This window comes from Xyrauchen texanus, chromosome 3 (assembly GCF_025860055.1).
Source record: "Xyrauchen texanus isolate HMW12.3.18 chromosome 3, RBS_HiC_50CHRs, whole genome shotgun sequence".
Lineage (NCBI taxonomy): Eukaryota > Metazoa > Chordata > Actinopteri > Cypriniformes > Catostomidae > Xyrauchen > Xyrauchen texanus.
Genome location: NC_068278.1, coordinates 9,427,166 through 9,445,058, shown reverse-complemented (window position 1 = coordinate 9,445,058; position 17,893 = coordinate 9,427,166). Strand labels below are relative to the sequence as shown.

The 17,893-nt window shown below is 39.0% G+C and overlaps 1 protein-coding gene across 2 annotated transcripts in view; it reads left to right on the top strand.

The window, feature by feature from the left end:
* LOC127631390 (serine/threonine-protein kinase PAK 3-like) overlaps window positions 1–17,520 on the top strand; it is a 62,923-nt gene extending 45,403 nt beyond the window's left edge. For both annotated transcript variants that reach the window (XM_052109509.1, XM_052109500.1), the window contains 8 exons: window positions 2,319–2,382; window positions 6,254–6,302; window positions 6,444–6,556; window positions 8,164–8,281; window positions 8,380–8,479; window positions 8,921–9,117; window positions 12,326–12,463; window positions 12,748–17,520. In XM_052109509.1, the coding sequence (XP_051965469.1) occupies window positions 2,319–2,382; window positions 6,254–6,302; window positions 6,444–6,556; window positions 8,164–8,281; window positions 8,380–8,479; window positions 8,921–9,117; window positions 12,326–12,463; window positions 12,748–12,837 (869 nt within the window). In that variant the 3' untranslated portion in view covers window positions 12,838–17,520. The remainder of the gene's footprint in view (window positions 1–2,318; window positions 2,383–6,253; window positions 6,303–6,443; window positions 6,557–8,163; window positions 8,282–8,379; window positions 8,480–8,920; window positions 9,118–12,325; window positions 12,464–12,747) is intronic.
* The last annotated feature ends 373 nt before the right edge of the window (window positions 17,521–17,893 follow it).

Sequence of the window (17,893 nt, the reverse complement as noted above, 5' to 3'; positions counted from 1 at the left end):
AAGTTTTGCGTGCCCTCGTAATGGTTTTGTGTGCCCTCGCGATAAGTTTTGTGTGCCCTAACAATAGTTTGCATTCCCTTGCAATAAGTTTTGCTTGCCCTTGCAATAGTTTTGTGTGCACTCGCAATCAGTTTTCCATTCCCACGCAATACATTTTGTGTGACCTTGCAATAGTTTTGCGTTCCCATGCAATAGGTTAGGTTCCCTCGAAATAGTTTTGGTTCCCTTTCAATACGTTTTGTGTGCCCTCGCAATAGATTTGCATTCCCTCTCAATAAGTTTTGCATACCCTCGCAATAGTTTTGCGAGCCCTCGCAAGAAGTTTTGTTTGCCCTCTCAATAGTTTTGCATGCCCTAGCAACAACGTTCCCTCGCAATAGTTTGTGTTCCCTCGCAATAAGTTTGGCATGCCCTCGCAATAGCCTTGCATTACCTTGCAATAAGTTTGCATTCCCTCACAATAGTTTGGGTTCCCTAGCAATAAGTTTTGCGCCCCTTTACAATATTTTTCCGTGCCATGGCATTACGTTTTGCATTCCCTCGCAAGAAGTTTGGCATTCCCTCGCAATAGTTTTCTGTGCTCTTTCAATCACTTTTGTGTGCCCTCGTGATACATTTTTGTGCCCTCGCAATAGTTTGCATTCCCTTGCAATAAGTTTTGCTTGCCCTCTCAATTGTTTTGCGTACCCTCACAATAGTTTGCGATCCTTGGCAATACGTTTTGCGTTCTCTCCCAATCAGTTTTGCGTTCAAAACAATAGTCTGCATTCGCTCGCAATAAGTTTTGCATGCCCTTGCAATAGTTTGTGTTCCCTCGTAACAAGTTTTGATTTGTCTTGCAATAGTTTTCCTCTCACAGTCAGTTTTGTGTTCTCTTGCAATAGTTTCCATAAGCGTGCCGTCTTAATAGTTTTGCATCCCCTCGCTATCGGTTTTGTGTTCCACTGCAATAGTTTGTGATCCCTGGCAGTAATTTGTGTGGTCCCTCGCAATAGTTTGCATCCCAGGCAATATGTTTTACGTGCCATCGCAATAGTTTTGGGTTGCCTCACAAGAAGTTTTGCGTGCCCTTGCACAATATTACTATGGTAAAACTATAGTTAAACTATTGTATTCATAAAGTAAAACCATAATAACCTTAAAATTTGTATTTTTACGAATATCATGGTGTGGCAGGGCGGAGGGCGGGGCCGGGTCGTGATCCTACACACCCGGTCCCGTATCAGGCTGATTAAGCCTCCGAGGGATAGAAGGAGGAGGCGAGAACCGGCTTGAAGATATAAATAATGGTTTAATGATAAACTTAAAAGAAGACACAAACACACACATGACGGACATGTCCGTAAACGATCTCTCTCTCCTGCACGATCCTCTGCAGTCGACCTTTATCCCTCGGAGGCTTAATTAGCCTAATACGGGACCGGGTGTGTAGGATCACGACCCGACCCGGCCCGCCCTCCGCCCTGCCACATTCCTCCCTCGTTCTCCCGCCGCATTCTCGGGGAACAGAAGGGGTCTCCCCCGCCCCTGGTAGCAGTTCTCTCGATCCAGGCATTTGGCAGTGAGCCCCTCCCCGCTCGCGGTCGGCGGTCTTAAACCCCGCCGCGTTTCAGCGGCTGGTAGGGAACTCCTCCGCCCCTTGCAGTGGCCCTGACCGCTCAAGGTGGTCGGTTAGGAGCCCCTTCTCCCCTCGCGGTTGGCGGCCATCGTCCTCTTTCAGGTGGCTGGGCTCCTCGTCCCCCGGCAGACTGCTCCATTGGGGTGGACGGTAGTGGCGAGAACTCTACTACGGCGTATCCCTTCTCCTTCCTGGGCTTCGGCACCAGTGTAAAGTGATCAATGGAAAGGAGGCGAGAAAGATACTTTTTCAGAAAAATATCCTGCCTTGTCCTCTATAAGACTCTGTACATTAAAGCTTAAAAAGGATCCATCATATAATAAGTCCATGCGACTCATGCATCATATTCCAAGTATTCTGAAGGACTACGATAGGTTTTGTTGAAATGTTTTGAAAAACTTGACGTCTCTATGAGCACTATGAGAGGAGCTCATTCACAGTGGTTCCTTTTAACCCCACACATGATTCAGATTACTGACGGTACTAAATCCTAAAACAGAGATTACAGTCCTTACAACTGACAGAGATTACTGTTCTTACTCTGCCAGTGACACACACAAACAGATGCACATACTTGTCTGTGTCATTCACAAACATCAACGATTACATGGACTGTGAGCCAAACTCCCAGCATGCATCATTCCACATACATTTGCTCCTGTGTGTATATAATCTTACAGAGCTCTCTGCTTTCTTCCAGGAAGTATTGTTAGTGTTGGCGATCCCAAGAAGAAATACACACGTTTTGAGAAAATAGGGCAAGGGTAAGTCTATCCAAAACACACATTCCCTCCCAGCTGAATACCCAGCCTCTCAGCCTCTCAGAAAATCAAGAAGGGAGAGATGCTTGTACAGAGAAGAGGAGAAAGCAGGGCTGGGTCACAGGGTGAAGATGTGCCCAAGAGTCATATAGAGAAGAAAAAGAGATATGTCAAAGAAAAACATATAAATATAATCCAGATGTGGCTAGAGGCCAAAGAGAAAGAGAGAGAGTGGGAGTCTGCTTTGAGTTTGGCAGCTGATCACCTCTTAAAGGAATAGTTAAAAATACAAATTACAAACCTGTATGATTTTCTTTCTTCCATGAAACACAAATGGAGAAACTTTGAAGAATGTTAGAATGCTGCCTGCTTGCATTCAGAAAGTGAATGTGAACCAGGGCTGTTGCTAGGGGTCCAAAATAACAAAAAAGCAACATCTAAGTTTGTAAAAGTGGTCAGAGCACTATATTCCAAGCCTTCTTGATTTTTTCCTTTTTCTGAGAAACTCAAAAGAAGATGTTTAGCAGAATGGTTCTGGCTGCTCTTGTCCATACAATACAAGTGAATGGTGACCAGTGCCTGTCAAGCTCCAAAAGGTAAAAAAGACACATTAAATTAGTCCATAGGGCTGCACGATCTGGACAAAAAATCAAATTGCAATTATTTTTAAATAAAATATTGCGATTGCGATTTGAAATGCGATATGATAAACATAAAAAACAGTGTTAATTACACAATGTTTAGCCCATGCTCTACAGCCCATAGAAATACTGATCTAAAAAGAGTTTTAACACTTAAGACCTCTTAAACAGAACCAAACTAAATTGCAACTGTCCTCTACATACAATTTGTCAAAGGCTCATCCCACTTTTCATCATTATTTTTTTTAAACACAGTCAACTTTAATATTATATAATTGTATTATAATAATAAATATGTTATTCAATTTTATTATTATTATTTTTTATTATTCTTAACTTGCTTGTGGTATTGCTATGCAGTCCGATTACAACCTCAAGCATTTATTTTGGCAGAAGCTTTTATTTTGGCAAAGAAGTGAAGTTGACAACCGCTTTTTAATGCAGTGAACAGCTCTCATCTTCCCTGCTGTCTATATAAACCTGGAGTCATGGGGTTATTTTAGATTTGTATAGTAAATTGTACTGGCCAAACATACACTATATGGACAAAATTATTGGGACACCTACACATTACACCAACAGGAGCTTTTATGACATCCCATTCTAAATCCATAGGCATTAATATCGAGTTGGTCCCCCCTTTGCAGCTATGACAGCTTCCACTCTTCTGGGAAGGTTTTCTACATAATTTTGGAGTGTGTGTGTTGGAACTTTTGCACATTCTTCCAGAAGAGCATTTGTGAGGTCAGACACTGATGTTGGACGAGAGGGCCTGGCTCGCAGTCTCCGTTCTAGTTCATCCCAAAGGTGTTCGATAGGGTTGAGGTCAGGGCTCTGTGTGGGCCAGTCAAGTTCTTCCACACCAAACTCATCCAACCGTGCCTTTATGGACCTTGCTGTTGAGTGCTGGGGCAAAGTCATGCTGGAACAGAAAAGGGCCTTGAATAGAAAAGGACTGTTTCCACAAAGTTGGAAGCATAGAATTTTCCAAAATGCCTCGGTAAACTGAGGCATTAACATTTCCCTTTATTGGAACTGAGGTGCCTAGTGCAACCCCAGAAAAATAACCCCATAGCATTATCCCTCCTCCACCAAACTTTTCAGTTGGCACAGTGCACTCAGGCAGGAAACGTTCTCCTGGCATTCGCCAAACCCAGACTCGTCCATCACACTGCCAGATAGAGAAGCATGATTCGTCACTCCTCTGAATACGTTTCCACGCAAATGTGAAATTGAAGGGAATCTGGAGTGTTTTAAATATAATGTCACGGGAGGTGAGCACTCTGAACCAAACTCCGGGCACAGAGCTGCTCACATTAGTGCAGCACAGCAGGCAGCGCTGCACTAATTGAATTCATCCGCAGCCCTTGCGGTTTGATAATGGGCCAATTCTCAATTTCGATTTTATGTTGATTAATCGTTCAGCCCTAGTAGAGTTGTTCACTATAGATGTGTTCTGAAGCCATACAACAACTTTGTGTGAGGATCAGAGGGAAATTTACAGGGATAATTCACCCTAAAATGAAAATTCTCTCATCATTTACTCACCCTCATTCCATCCCAGATGTGTATGACTTTCTTTCTTCTGCTAAATACAAACAACGATTTTTAGAAGAATATTTCAGCTCTGTAGGTCCATACAATGCAAGTAAACGTTGACCAGAACTTTGAAGCTCCAAAAAGCACATAAAGTCAGCATAAAATGAATCCATAAGACTCCAGTGGTTAAATCCATGTCTTCTGAAGTGATATGATAGGTGTGGGTGAAAAACAGATCAATATTTAATTGTTTTGTTTTACTATAAATATCCACTTTCAAACAGTCCTCCTAAGCGCTCTTCTTTCCTAACAGTTCTTTTTTAGTTTTTGTCGATTCACATTATTCATGCATATCGTCACCTACTGGGCAGGGAGGTTTATAGTAAAAAAGGACTTAAATATTTATCTGTTTCTCACCCACACCTATCATATCACTTCAGAAGACATGGATTTAACCACTGGAGTCTTATGGATTATTTTTATTTTAGCTTTAAAGTTTTAGACCAGGTTTACTTGCATTGTATGGACCTACAGAGCAGAAATATTCTTCTAAACATCTTTATTTGTGTTCATCAGAAGAAAGAAAGTCATACACATCTGGAATGGCATGAGGGTGAATAAATGATGAGAGAATTTTGGGGCACAGTCCTTATTATTTGTATGAAAAAGAGCAATCTGGACATTTTGCTACATAACTCCTTTTGTGTTCCAATGAAATAGACATATGAATGTTTCGAGCAACATGAAAGTAAGTAGAATTTTAAATGTAAATACTTTTGGGTTAATTGTCCCTTAATATTTAATGCCCATTTTAAAAAAAAAAAGCATTTGTCATGCTGAATCTGAAAATACTGCATCCTTGTGCTCCTTCATAACTGATTTCAGGCCTGTGCATATTTTTGTCAGTCGCTGGCAATCCATGTATACTGAACAGACAAACTGCACCAGGATCAGAGTGCTTCCGTGAGGCTTTAACCTGAATATACTTGATCCAGTTGCAGCTCTATTATTCATGCACACTGATAATCGTCTGTGGCCTGGTGCCCTGACAGAAAGAGAGAGAGAGAGAGAGAGAGCGTCTCTCTGTGTGTGTGTGTGTGTGTGTGTGTGTGTGTGTGTGTGTGTGTGTGTGTGTGTGTGTGTGTGTGTACAGCATCACCGCTTTAGTACTGATGTAAAGCAGAATGAGTGCAAACAAATAGACATGATAATGAGCTGTGCCCAGGAAAATACCCAGATGATGCCAGTGTAAAGGCGACCCCTGTAGTGAATTATTACTCAAATGTCTGAGAGAGTGAGGAGTTATACAATGATGTATCTGGTTATATTATGGTTATCTTTGCTGTATATATCAGATTGATTTTAGTGTTCAGCCTTGTGTAAGTCACACAGTATTCTGCTTTTAATGTTGTATGGTAAGTTGTTAAGAGTCTGGTCATTTTGTATCCTTTTGTATTTGTATTAGATTTAATTAAACCTGCAACACAGAGACTGATCAACATCAACAGAAAGCTTATTTTACTCTGCTGTCAGCATACCTAACTTTTTTTTACATTTAATTTTCATTGAGAATGAAAGAGCATTGAGAAATTCCAATGGCAAATACTGTGCTGCCCCCTATTGCTCTCATGTGGTAGTGCTGAAAATGAACTAATGTAATTTATTACAGTTCTCACATGCTTCTTTGTTTTCAGGGCATCTGGGACAGTATACACCGCTATTGACATTGCCACTGGACAAGAGGTGAGCTAGTTAATAGCCCTGACATGTTAGCATGTTTTCCATCCAGTTTTATATCTCTCTCTCTCTCTCTCTCTCTCTCTCTCTCTCTCTCTCTCTCTCTCTCTCTCTCTCTCTCTCTCTCTCTCTCTCTCATGTGTTCAGGTGGCAATCAAACAGATGAACCTGCAGCAGCAGCCAAAGAAAGAGCTCATTATTAATGAGATTCTAGTGATGAGGGAAAACAAAAACCCAAATATAGTCAACTACCTGGACAGGTACAACCTTCAGCATTTATATATGCAGGCATTATGACCAAAACTAAACAAGCGCTCTGAAATTTTCAGACAAATCAGAAGTGTTCCTATTTGATCATTTATTAAAAAACATGTTTGCACTGCACATATTATTGTAATCAGTAAAAACAACAAACTGATCAAATACCCATGTGTCATATGTCATTGGAAAGCTCTCAAAGAGTAGAATACAATCAGTATACAATACTTGTTTTAGTCACAGACAAAAATATAGTGAGTAAACGTATATGTCTTTGACGTATATGGCTTATATGCCGTATTTTCGCTTATAACTTCACAAAAATTAAACAAAACAAAATATTACATACCATTACTTAGAGGAGGTGATTATCTTTCAAACGAGCACACACAAAAGGTAATCGGATGCATAGATCATCCGATAAACCACATGAAGCACAATGTTACATATGGCCACCAGCAGATGGCGCCAAGTAAAGTGAATCAAAAGGCACCCGTTCTGTGAAATCTGCATGCTATGCAAACCATTAGACATTGTTTGTTTCGTGTGTAATTAGTTTATATGAAAAATGATTATTGTTTTATTTGTTTCAGTAGTTTCTTCGGCTGATAGTCTCCGAATGTATCATAATCTATATTATAAAAAAATATGAAAGCCTTTATAAGCCTTTCATTTTTTAAGGAAATCTTTAAAAAAAAAAACACATTTAAAGGGTTACTATTCTGACAGCCCTAATATTAAAGGGGACCTATTATGCAAAATTCACTTTTTCATGGTATTTGTACTCACAAATGTGAGTCGGTAGTGTGTGTACACAACCACCCTACAATGTTAAAAGTCCACCCACTCCTCTTTCTTATATTTCTATTATCAAAAACAGTGTGTCAAAATGAACGGTTTTCGTTTCTGCTCTAAAGTGATGTCACATTAGAGCTAGCCTCGTCCACGACTGGTGTCGGACTCCACCCTCCTCCCATGAGTGATCTACGCACAGTCCACCATTTTGTTCCGCACTGGAGCAGATACAGTGAGAAGAATATGTCTCGGCTTCGTAAGCGTCATAATGTTCTGTTGTTGGCTGTAAAAGTGAACATAAGAGTCTTCATGTACTCCAGGCATCAGAGCCACTGAAGATATTTTCCCAGTGGGCCGACGCACTTTGGGACCGAACAGGGGTGGACTGGCGGATTGTTTGCTGTAGTAACCGAAGCACAAGCTGGAAAAGGGGGCGGGGAGCAGCAGCTCATTTGCATTTAAAGAGACACACACGAAACAGCGTGTTTTTGATTACACACAAAAAGAGGGATATATATAAAATGGTATAATAAATGATCTTGTAAAAGGGGGCATAATTGGTCACTTTTAATATAATATATATTTAAAAAAATTACTAACAATTTACATACATGAATTTATTTACTTTAAATTTGATAGGGTTTTGATAGGACAGAACTATTAGGATAATTATATGCCTCGGATTAATCACTTCTGCTTGTTCTCATAATCGTCTCCAACACTTCTCAATAAATCTAAATGCCACTAAAGACTTGAAACATCCAAAAACCTGAATAGATTGTTGGTATGCATAGTTTTCATCTTTCTCTTTCAGTTATCTGGTAGGAGATGAGTTGTGGGTGGTGATGGAATATTTGGCAGGTGGTTCACTTACTGATGTGGTAACAGAAACCTGCATGGATGAAGGACAGATCGCTGCTGTATGCCGAGAGGTAACACACAACTTATATAGATCACACACGCACTTCCAGACTCGGATACACACAGTCGGACTCGCATACTAACTTTTAGGGTGTGCATGTCTTCACAGTGTCTACAGGCTCTGGACTTCCTGCATTTAAATCAGGTTATACACAGAGATATCAAGAGTGACAATATCCTGCTGGGCATGGACGGATCGGTGAAACTCAGTGAGTTACTCACACCAAATCAAGCTTATTCAAATTTTAAAAGCTTTTACTCTTTAATACTGTTGTCAAGCATCATTATTACTATTCCTCATAAATATGAATGATTATTACATTTTAGTACATAAAATGTCCTGCACCATTTGTGCTATGGACATGAGTGCTACCTAAAATTGTATGAATCGTTTAGAATAGGTGTGCTATTACTTTTCTGAGCTATCATTCTTTGGGTTTTCGGTAGGTAGATGATAAAACATGTTGAAAAATACATTTAAAAAAGGACAAGAGCTATCTCTAGGGACTTTAGGGTAGGCTCTTTTGACTTGAGATAGTAAGCAACCCTCTTGCATCCACTTAGTAATACTCTAAAAAACTCTCAGAACACAAGGGCAAGCATCACAAACATAGTCCAAATCATAACTCTCTCTTTTTCTCTCTCTTTAGCGGATTTTGGCTTCTGTGCTCAGATCACACCCGAGCAGAACAAGCGTAGCACCATGGTGGGCACGCCCTACTGGATGGCCCCAGAGGTCGTAACCCGGAAGGCCTATGGCCCCAAAGTTGACATCTGGTCCTTGGGCATCATGGCCATCGAGATGGTGGAGGGAGAACCACCATACCTGAATGAGAACCCACTCAGGGTAAGACCCTTCAAAACTGTACAGTGTTGGTTGTAATGCAAATATAAAGTTATTGATTACTGTCATTTAATTACTTTATAGTACCAAGAGAAGTGTAGCGCATTAACTTTAAACTCTTGTAATCAGATTACAGTTATTGGCTTTCAATTAAGTTACTTTCCTTGGGTTACACATATTTAAAACAAATATTACATATGTATAATACATTTAAAACATAAATTATGTTAATATGTACAGTACATCTGTTTGCGTTTATTGACAGCGGAAGTTTTTGTGCTCCCTAATGAGTCGAAGAACAAGGAGGAAGTAATGACATTATTTTCAACTCTTTGAGAGGAAAAACAAAAGCTTTTCTGTGAAATGTGTTTTAGAAAGTAACTTAAAAGTAATTCGAAATGTGATTTCTTTTCCAATGAAGTAACCAGTAAAGTCAGTAATCTGAATACAATTTTAGAATGAGTTATTTCTAGTGTATTACACTTTTGGAGTAACTTACCCAACACTGGTACTGTAAAAGTTTTCATAAAAATAAAAAAAGCTTTCAACTAAACCTTAAAGGTGCACTCAGTCATTTTTTTCCTCATTAAAAAAGTTTAACTCCTGAAGACATTAATTGTAATTTTGCAATATATGCAGGAAATCATGAGCACTCACATTAAAATGAAGACTCCAGTTATACCAGTAACCTTATAAAAGCTGTTTTATTCTACATGGAGAGGGTCTGCACATGGGGGCAGCCATGTTAGAATCACATGACCAGCTGAATACTACTCAATACTTAATCTCAGTAACCGTCCTGTTATTTGACACTTTTACTCATTGATTAAAGTAATCATGACTGACTGTGAATACAAAATTTCTACAGCGGCATCTGAAACTGAAAACAATTGATTAAAAATGATGCTGCATCCAAGCCACTAGGTGTTTCAGTGTAAGTCCAAGATGACACAATGACAAAAGTTGCTGACTGCACCTTTAAAATGCAACAATTCATCAAACAAATTAAAAACTAGAGCAAATTAGCCACCCTATTGTTAATCATTTAAGAGGGTAAATCTTGAGCTTAGGTGGTGGAAATCTAGTAGTTGGCAAAGTCATCTAGGGTGGTAAGGCAAAGGTAGCTGTTAAGGAGTAACCCTTTATAAAAAGAGTTACTGATGTCCCAGTACCAAAACACTTAAAGTCTGAGTGAAGTGACAAGTTTTCTTTGTTGAGCTGACATATTTCCAACTGAAACAGGAAGTTGGGGCAACACACATCAAATGGTTCATCCTTTTTAAAAAACAAAACAGCCAATAGGCAATAATTTCCTTCTGGGAAATGTACATTCAAATCAGTGAGCCAGTAACCAAAGTAGTTTGGAGATATGGAACAGAGCATTGGGAGTGAAACCAAAAAGACACCTCTTCACAATCTCTAAGTTTGCTGCTTCGACTGACACTAAGTTTGTGATGTTTATATGACACTTGATTGAAGGGGTGGGTTAAAACCATCTAAAAACCTTTGGCCGTTGGCTTTACTGCCTCGCTGCCTTGCATACGTCAGCAAAGAAGAGAAGTCATACAGTGGAAGAGCAACTTATTACATTTCGTTTAAAGATTACATGGACAATTTTTATAAAAAAATATGTATGGATAAATCATTCACAATGTTTGTTTCCATTTAATCATTCTGAATTCAAGGTTAAAAACAACTTAAGCTATATTACTACAAAAAGTCATTTCAACATCAAAGTTTGTTAAAGGGTTAGTTCACCCAAACAAATCTACGATAAATTATGGGATAATTTTCATTTTTGGGTGAATTAGCCCTTTAAAGGTGCACTAGAGTCCTCATCTCATGTGAGTATTCATGATTTTATACATATGTTTCAAAATTACAATTAATTTATTTTGGAGTAAATGTTTTTTAATGACAAAATAAAATGACAGTGTGCACCTTTAACAGTAATGCATTTACAATGTGATTCAGCCGTAGGGTGATAGATACACAATACAGCATGATTGTGAGTGCGTTTTATACAACAGTTCAACGAACAACTAAATAAATAAGAAGGGAAAAACTAAGGACAGCCCCCAAAAAACGCTCTTGTGTGAGGAACTACTTTCTTATGCTAGGTATTCAGCATCTGCCAATTCTAGTTAGGAAGATGCACCCAAGCCTCTGTTACTAATTCGAAAACCACATTTTAGAAACAGTAAAGACAGCTTGGGCTATTTCTAACAAGTTATTGGAGAAAAAAGGATGTCTGTCTCTGTGTGTTTGTGTGTGTGTGTGTATGTGTGTGTGTGTGTGTGTGTGTGTGTGTGTGTGTGTGTGTGTGTGTGTGTGTGTGTGTGTGTGTGTGTGTGTGTGTGTGAGAAAGAAAGAGAGAGAGAAAGAAAGAAAGAGAGAGACGTGCTTTTACCTGCGTCTGTTGCAGTGATGAACATGCTGGAGCTATTAGTTTAACTCTATTCCTCAGCTGTAGTGTGATAGTAGAACACTCCAATCGTGGAGTGATACTGCCATACTTGCTATCGGAACAATCTTTTGAGTATTTCACTTACATTCAAGTGTTTTGTTGTCGGAAAGAAAACATGTAGGATGGCAGTTTCATTCTTTAACATCGACACAGAAAGTGTTCTCTCCTCCGCCACTTTGAAAGTTTACGTCTTCTCTTCAGCTGTGCCCTTACTAGCCGCATACTTGTTACAAGTTTGCCGCAAATTTGGCACTCGTGCCAAAAATTTGGAACCTGTAGCAAACCTTTTGCAACAATGTACAATTTGCTGCAAGTTTGCCGCAAAGCTCATTTGCATGTGAAAAAAATCTATTTGCTGCCATTTTTTCCCTGTAGGACATGATTATTGTAAGGGTGATCATCATCAGTAATGCTGAAGCTGTTAGTTGAACTCTATTTCTCAGATAAAGTGTAGTAGTAATCCGAGCGATCATTGAGTGAGAGACAATGCCGGAATACTTCAATGAAACCCATGCACTGACTGACACTGTCAACATCAGCTCAACTTTCTCATAGAACACAAAAAAAGCAGTTTTTTTTTGTCACCAAATCTTTAATATAACAGGAATGCATGAAAATTCACATATCTAGCTGCTCTTAGACATAAAAAAAAATTTGATTTTTAAAACATCCAGTATGCTTAGCTTAAAATTTTAACCTCTCTCACATTTTACATGTGCATATATGTGTTTTCCCTTCCATTAGGCCCTGTATTTAATCGCAACCAATGGCACTCCAGAACTACAAAATCCTGAGCGGCTGTCCTCAGTATTCCGAGACTTCCTGAACCGTTGTCTGGAGATGGATGTGGACCGGAGAGGCTCGGCTAAAGAATTGCTACAGGTAACAAACTAAACTTTGTACATCTGCATAACTGTATAAATTTGAGTGATTATACTTTTATATTTTGCTGCCTACTGTTTGGAACAGCCTTCAAGGCAGGAGGGCTCCTACTACAGTATGTCTAACAATACAATTTATATAGGCAGTTCACTAGTGTTTTAAACAGAGCCCAGGCCTACATGATTGTGAGGAGATGCCGAGATCGGAAGAGCACAATTAATTTTTGTTCTTTCTTTCTTTCTTTCTTTCTTTCTTTCTTTCTTTCTATCTCTCTTTCTTTACAGCACTCATTCCTGAAGCTTGCCAAGCCTCTTTCCAGCTTGAGTCCACTGATTGTAGCCGCCAAGGAAGCAATCAAGAACAGCAGCCGCTAGGATGTTCCCCGTACCCAACACTCACAAACATACACATTCACACAGTTACATGCATACACAATGCTTGTAGCGACAGAGGTACAGTGTGTAGATGTGTGATGGCACAATGACACAATATCTGAATCTGGACATAAAAACCTTACATAAGCACATGCTAACACATTCACTTCCCCTTATATGGCTGACTGACAGCTCTTCAATGCCTTTTGGATGGGATCGGCCCTGTTGCCTGGCCCTCAAACACCTCTTGTTATGTATGGAACTGTTGCACCAGTCCATCAGTGTATGTCCACCTCCAGACCTCTGGAAAGGAGACCAATAAACTGAAAGATGAGAAATGGCTCCTTTGTTCCATCTCTGTGGAATGAAAGATGATGTGGATTACAGTAGACCTCTACACTCAACCTGTATATTCTGTTATTTAATCTATTCTGAACTGTGGTCTTGGATTACTAGCGATCTGCTTTGGGTTTTACAGGGATTTCCTGTGATAAAGGCCTGACGATGTGTACCTCCAAATCTCGGGATCTCATCAAAATATCTGCATGTCTGTCTACAACAGCTATTCACTGCAATCACTTCCTTTCTACACTGTGTGTGCGTGCAAACCAGACTGCATATGTGTGTATGTATGAGAGAGACATGGGGAGCGAGAGAAATATAAGTACAAGGTGGAATCCCAAAAAACAGGTGAAATTTCACAAAGTCAAAAGACAGAAATAAAAACTGATATTTTGCATAAAAAGCTATCATTGTGGCATTATTCTTATGGCACATTTCACAACCCCAAATCTCATTACCATAATGCAATTAGTGTAATAAAAATACTGTAATATAATTATAGATTTATTTAAATGATCATAAAGGACGTACTTAAGAATTGAAATAATATAACTTTTTTTTCACATTGCTGTAATGAAAATTTGATTTTTTTGCATTATGGTAATGTGAATGGTCCAGTCGGCAAGGCTAGTAGTGAGTAATAAGGTTATGCTAAGATTAAAAGAAGTCCCTGGATACATAAATAGTCATACTGTATGTGGTACCATTTGAAAGCTAAGACTATGACACATTTAAAGACCTCTGTCACTTTTGTGTTACATAAAATAACAATATAGGACCTAAAAGCCTTCGTGTCGCAAATGAGCACCAGCCTGGAAATTATGTAGCAATATGAATATAATAGTTTGTCAAACAGTCCTAAAATAGAGTTATATATCAAACGAAAGCTCTCATTCTCAGGAATGAGCCATAACACTGCAGTTTAATAATTATCAAAATAAATCACAAAGTGAAATATCTATCCATACATGCATACATTTTATACAACCGCTTATGATCTCTGTAAGACAACAAAGACTATTGTCTAATGTTTGCTCCGATCACTGCTTCTGTAAGCCACTGCTTTCAAGTAGCCACAAACTCTATATCAGCTCTTACCTTATGCTGTTTTCTTCCAAATTAGCCATTTTACTCATCTGTGAGCTTGCTTGGGTGAATAATCCATGTCTCAGATAACATATGCAGTCCAGCAGAAAAAGCATGAAAAATCATATGCAAAATATCTTCTTGACACTGACGATGTCAGCTTTGAAATGACGCCTAGATTAAGTTTATAGTCCACTCAGAGGCCGAAATATTCAACAAAACAGCGTGAAAGGTGTGTGGGATCATAAAATAGACTGAATGCCTATGGATGAACACATTTTTGAGGGGTCAGTTGTGTTAGAGTGCCACTTGCATGTCAGATTTGTAGATTGTGATGGATGGTGAAAAAAGAGGACATTTCCTTTTCCCAGTACTTGCTGCCATCTAGGAATGAACTAACACTTTTGCAGGGACATAGACCCAACAGAGCCTAAATCGCAAGACAAGATAAAGAAATGTTTGTTTTAAGATTGTAACCATATACAGTTTTATTTATGAATTATTGGTTTTCTGTAAAATGAGATACAATTTTTGCAATAAATCCACTGTATGTGAGTAAGCTTTTTAATTTTGATGTGAAAAACTGCAGGCCGGTGTTATTTGTCAGGAGAATAATGCAAAGCTCATAACAGTCCTAAAGCTTGAAAAACATGAAGGTGAATCCTAGTCTTCATTTATTTCAAGTAAAGTATAATTACTCAACTGTATTGAACATAAAAACAATCATTTGAAGGCTATATGCATATTACATTTGCTAGAAGGCACCGTTCTCTCTCTCTCTTTCTGTCTCTCTCACTCTCTGCCATAATGGATTCACAGACCGTGTTTTCTTATGCAATATCTCTGCCGTGGGACACAGCATCTAGGCATGAATATAAGAACACATAGGTATATACTCTGCATTTTAAGAGCTAATGCAAAATTCCCACAACCAAGCCAGTAGAGCGGGCTAATGTGTTACATCTTGGGCATTATGGAGTAGGAAATCCCCGCTGGTGTGTCAACGTCTGCTAATTACACATTGTCAGAAAACAATATGTGAATCTGTACAATCATTGGAAGAGCAGCGTTTGGCTGAAAACATTTGTGTGCTAAAGAGCTTTCACACAGGATGCATCATTGCCTTCCATCAAGTTTTTTTCATTTTTATTGTTGGTCAGCGTACACGTGTTGAGACCGATGTACACTTTGATTAACTGCATGCCTCTATGTCTGGCGCAAAGTGCGCCTGACGCAAATTTCGTCATCAGTACAGTATGCACGGACTGTCCTTGTGCAGCCCAGTTTTTGTAGATTTATTTGTAGTATTTGTCTATAGATGTAGTTGTCTGTACTAAAGAGTATCACAAAGCAGTCATAGTGCATCCATTCGGTCTTGTGGACAAAAGGACACACTTTTGAAAGGCTAAAAAGCCTGCCAGATCACGAGATGCTACAGTATGCAGAAAAAATTAAGTAAACCCTGGCATTTAGATGAAGGACTTTGGCTGCTGGCCATATCTCGTTTTTTTGTTCTCTGCGTCATTCTCAGCGTTGCCACAAGGGGTGCTATAGTGGGCATTTGTGTACACTGTCTACACTGGTTTACAATTGCCCATATGTGCAACAGCGCTCCCAGCTTCAGCCACTGGGGCAGAGATTCAAATTTCAGTAAGAACAGACCGATTATAGCAGCAGAACTTTCGACCTACATTTCCCGAATTCACAGTGCAACAGTTTATCTATTAAGAAAATGTCTCGAGACCCCAACTTTCTATTCAATTGCTTTGCAGTCTAGCTATTTTGGAATGCAAGAATCCATCCTGTGTGAACGACCCTTAAGAGAACAGTTTGTAAATCCTACCCCAACACTAACTGTAGATGATCTATCATTTTTAACACTACGTGGACTTCAACACACAACAATAGGGGTGCTATTTCTGATGCCTTTTTTAACTTTGGTCAAAAGTAAAAAACTGTTTGATTTTTGCTGAAGTTATCTTTGTATTTTCCCTTGGTTTATGAATATAGATTCATACTCCTAAGTGTACGCCCTTGTAGAGGATGTAGTTATCTGATAGATTGTGTTCACTTGATATTTTTCTTTACAAAACTGTGTGTTTGTGTGAGAGTTGTGCTACGTATTTGCGTAGATAGGATAACCTCAGCCTGCATAGTCTGTCTCTCAAATCACTGTGAAAATTCAGGACACCACACTAGACTACCGTAGGCAGACGTGTACAAGAGTAGATATAGTACAGTAGTTTAGCAGACAACCATAAACATCTAAAGGCATGGATAGCAACATCTAAATAGTGCTACTGCCACCGTGTATACCGCAGTGGATGTCATAACCCCACCTACAGTAAACATCAATGCAGGTAAATGGTAGGAACCAGTTTCATGCATGACATAACGCAACTAATTTTCCAGCTCTGGTAACTTTTGATAAGTTAGCATTACAAACATTACAACAGTAATATTCAGGCTAATCTTTGATATGTATTTGTAAATATTGTGCACCCTGGTCCCAAGAAGTACAACCAATCAAAATGATGGAGATGGTGGTGCATATCTTACAAAGATCAACATCTTGTGCCTGTAACAGAGACTGCAGAACGCACCCGTCCCGAACAATAACCAAGCAACCTTCTACAACAGCCTTCCCCTTAATTTCAAGGAGGAAAACAATGCAAATGTATTTATACCCCTTGGACTTTCCTATTGAAAGACACTTTGTATTCAATCAGGGCTTGGACCCAACGTGAACTATGAGCACATGACATGTGAACATGATAAACGGATGGGGAAACCGCAATGACTCTCTCCAGGATTCCTCTTGTCTCTTGTAAATGCCCTTTTCTTCTGAATGTGTGAACCCTGTTTATGTGTTGTGACAAAATCCCTCTATTGGTGTCTAATATGAGAATGGAACAAAGACTGTACATGCTTACAAACTCTAAAATTGTATTTCTTTTAAATTATTCTGATCATGACAAAACTGTTGATGTGGACTCATGCACATCTCAGCAAGTCCATCCCCTTCTCTTGGAAAGAAATATGAAAAGGTGAGAGGTGTATGGGAAAATATTTTGCTGGGGTGAGAATTGTTTTGTTTTGGATAAGCTATTTTAAATTGTGGTTGAAGCAATAGACTTTTTGAAATTTTAATTGTGCATGGCTGTGTCTTGAGTGTAAAACAAACACACACAAAAAAGCTTCAGTTTGGGAACTGGACTGAATTAATGAAAATTATAATAAAAAAAGGAAAAAATCATGGACACAATCAGATGTTTCTTGCAAGTTTTTTCCATTTCCTAACACCATTATTTTCCAAAGTATGTGAATATGGAGAGTATTTTCGAAAGTCTCGTTTTGCAGTGGAAGAAAACGCCATTCTAGTATGGATGAGAGGCGTAAATATATAAAAATCAATGCTTTTTAATATGAAAATGTATTAGTGTGGATGTGGCCAAAAGCACAATATACTGTATGGGTGAGTTTCACAAAACATGTACAGGTCACATTTCACCCCAAAATCAAAATGCGATATTTTGCACTGCATTCTTTCTATTCACGGAATGAATGCTGAAAGCAAACAAATAATCCTACAGTAGACTAACGTCTCAGAACTAACTTCACTTTTTTA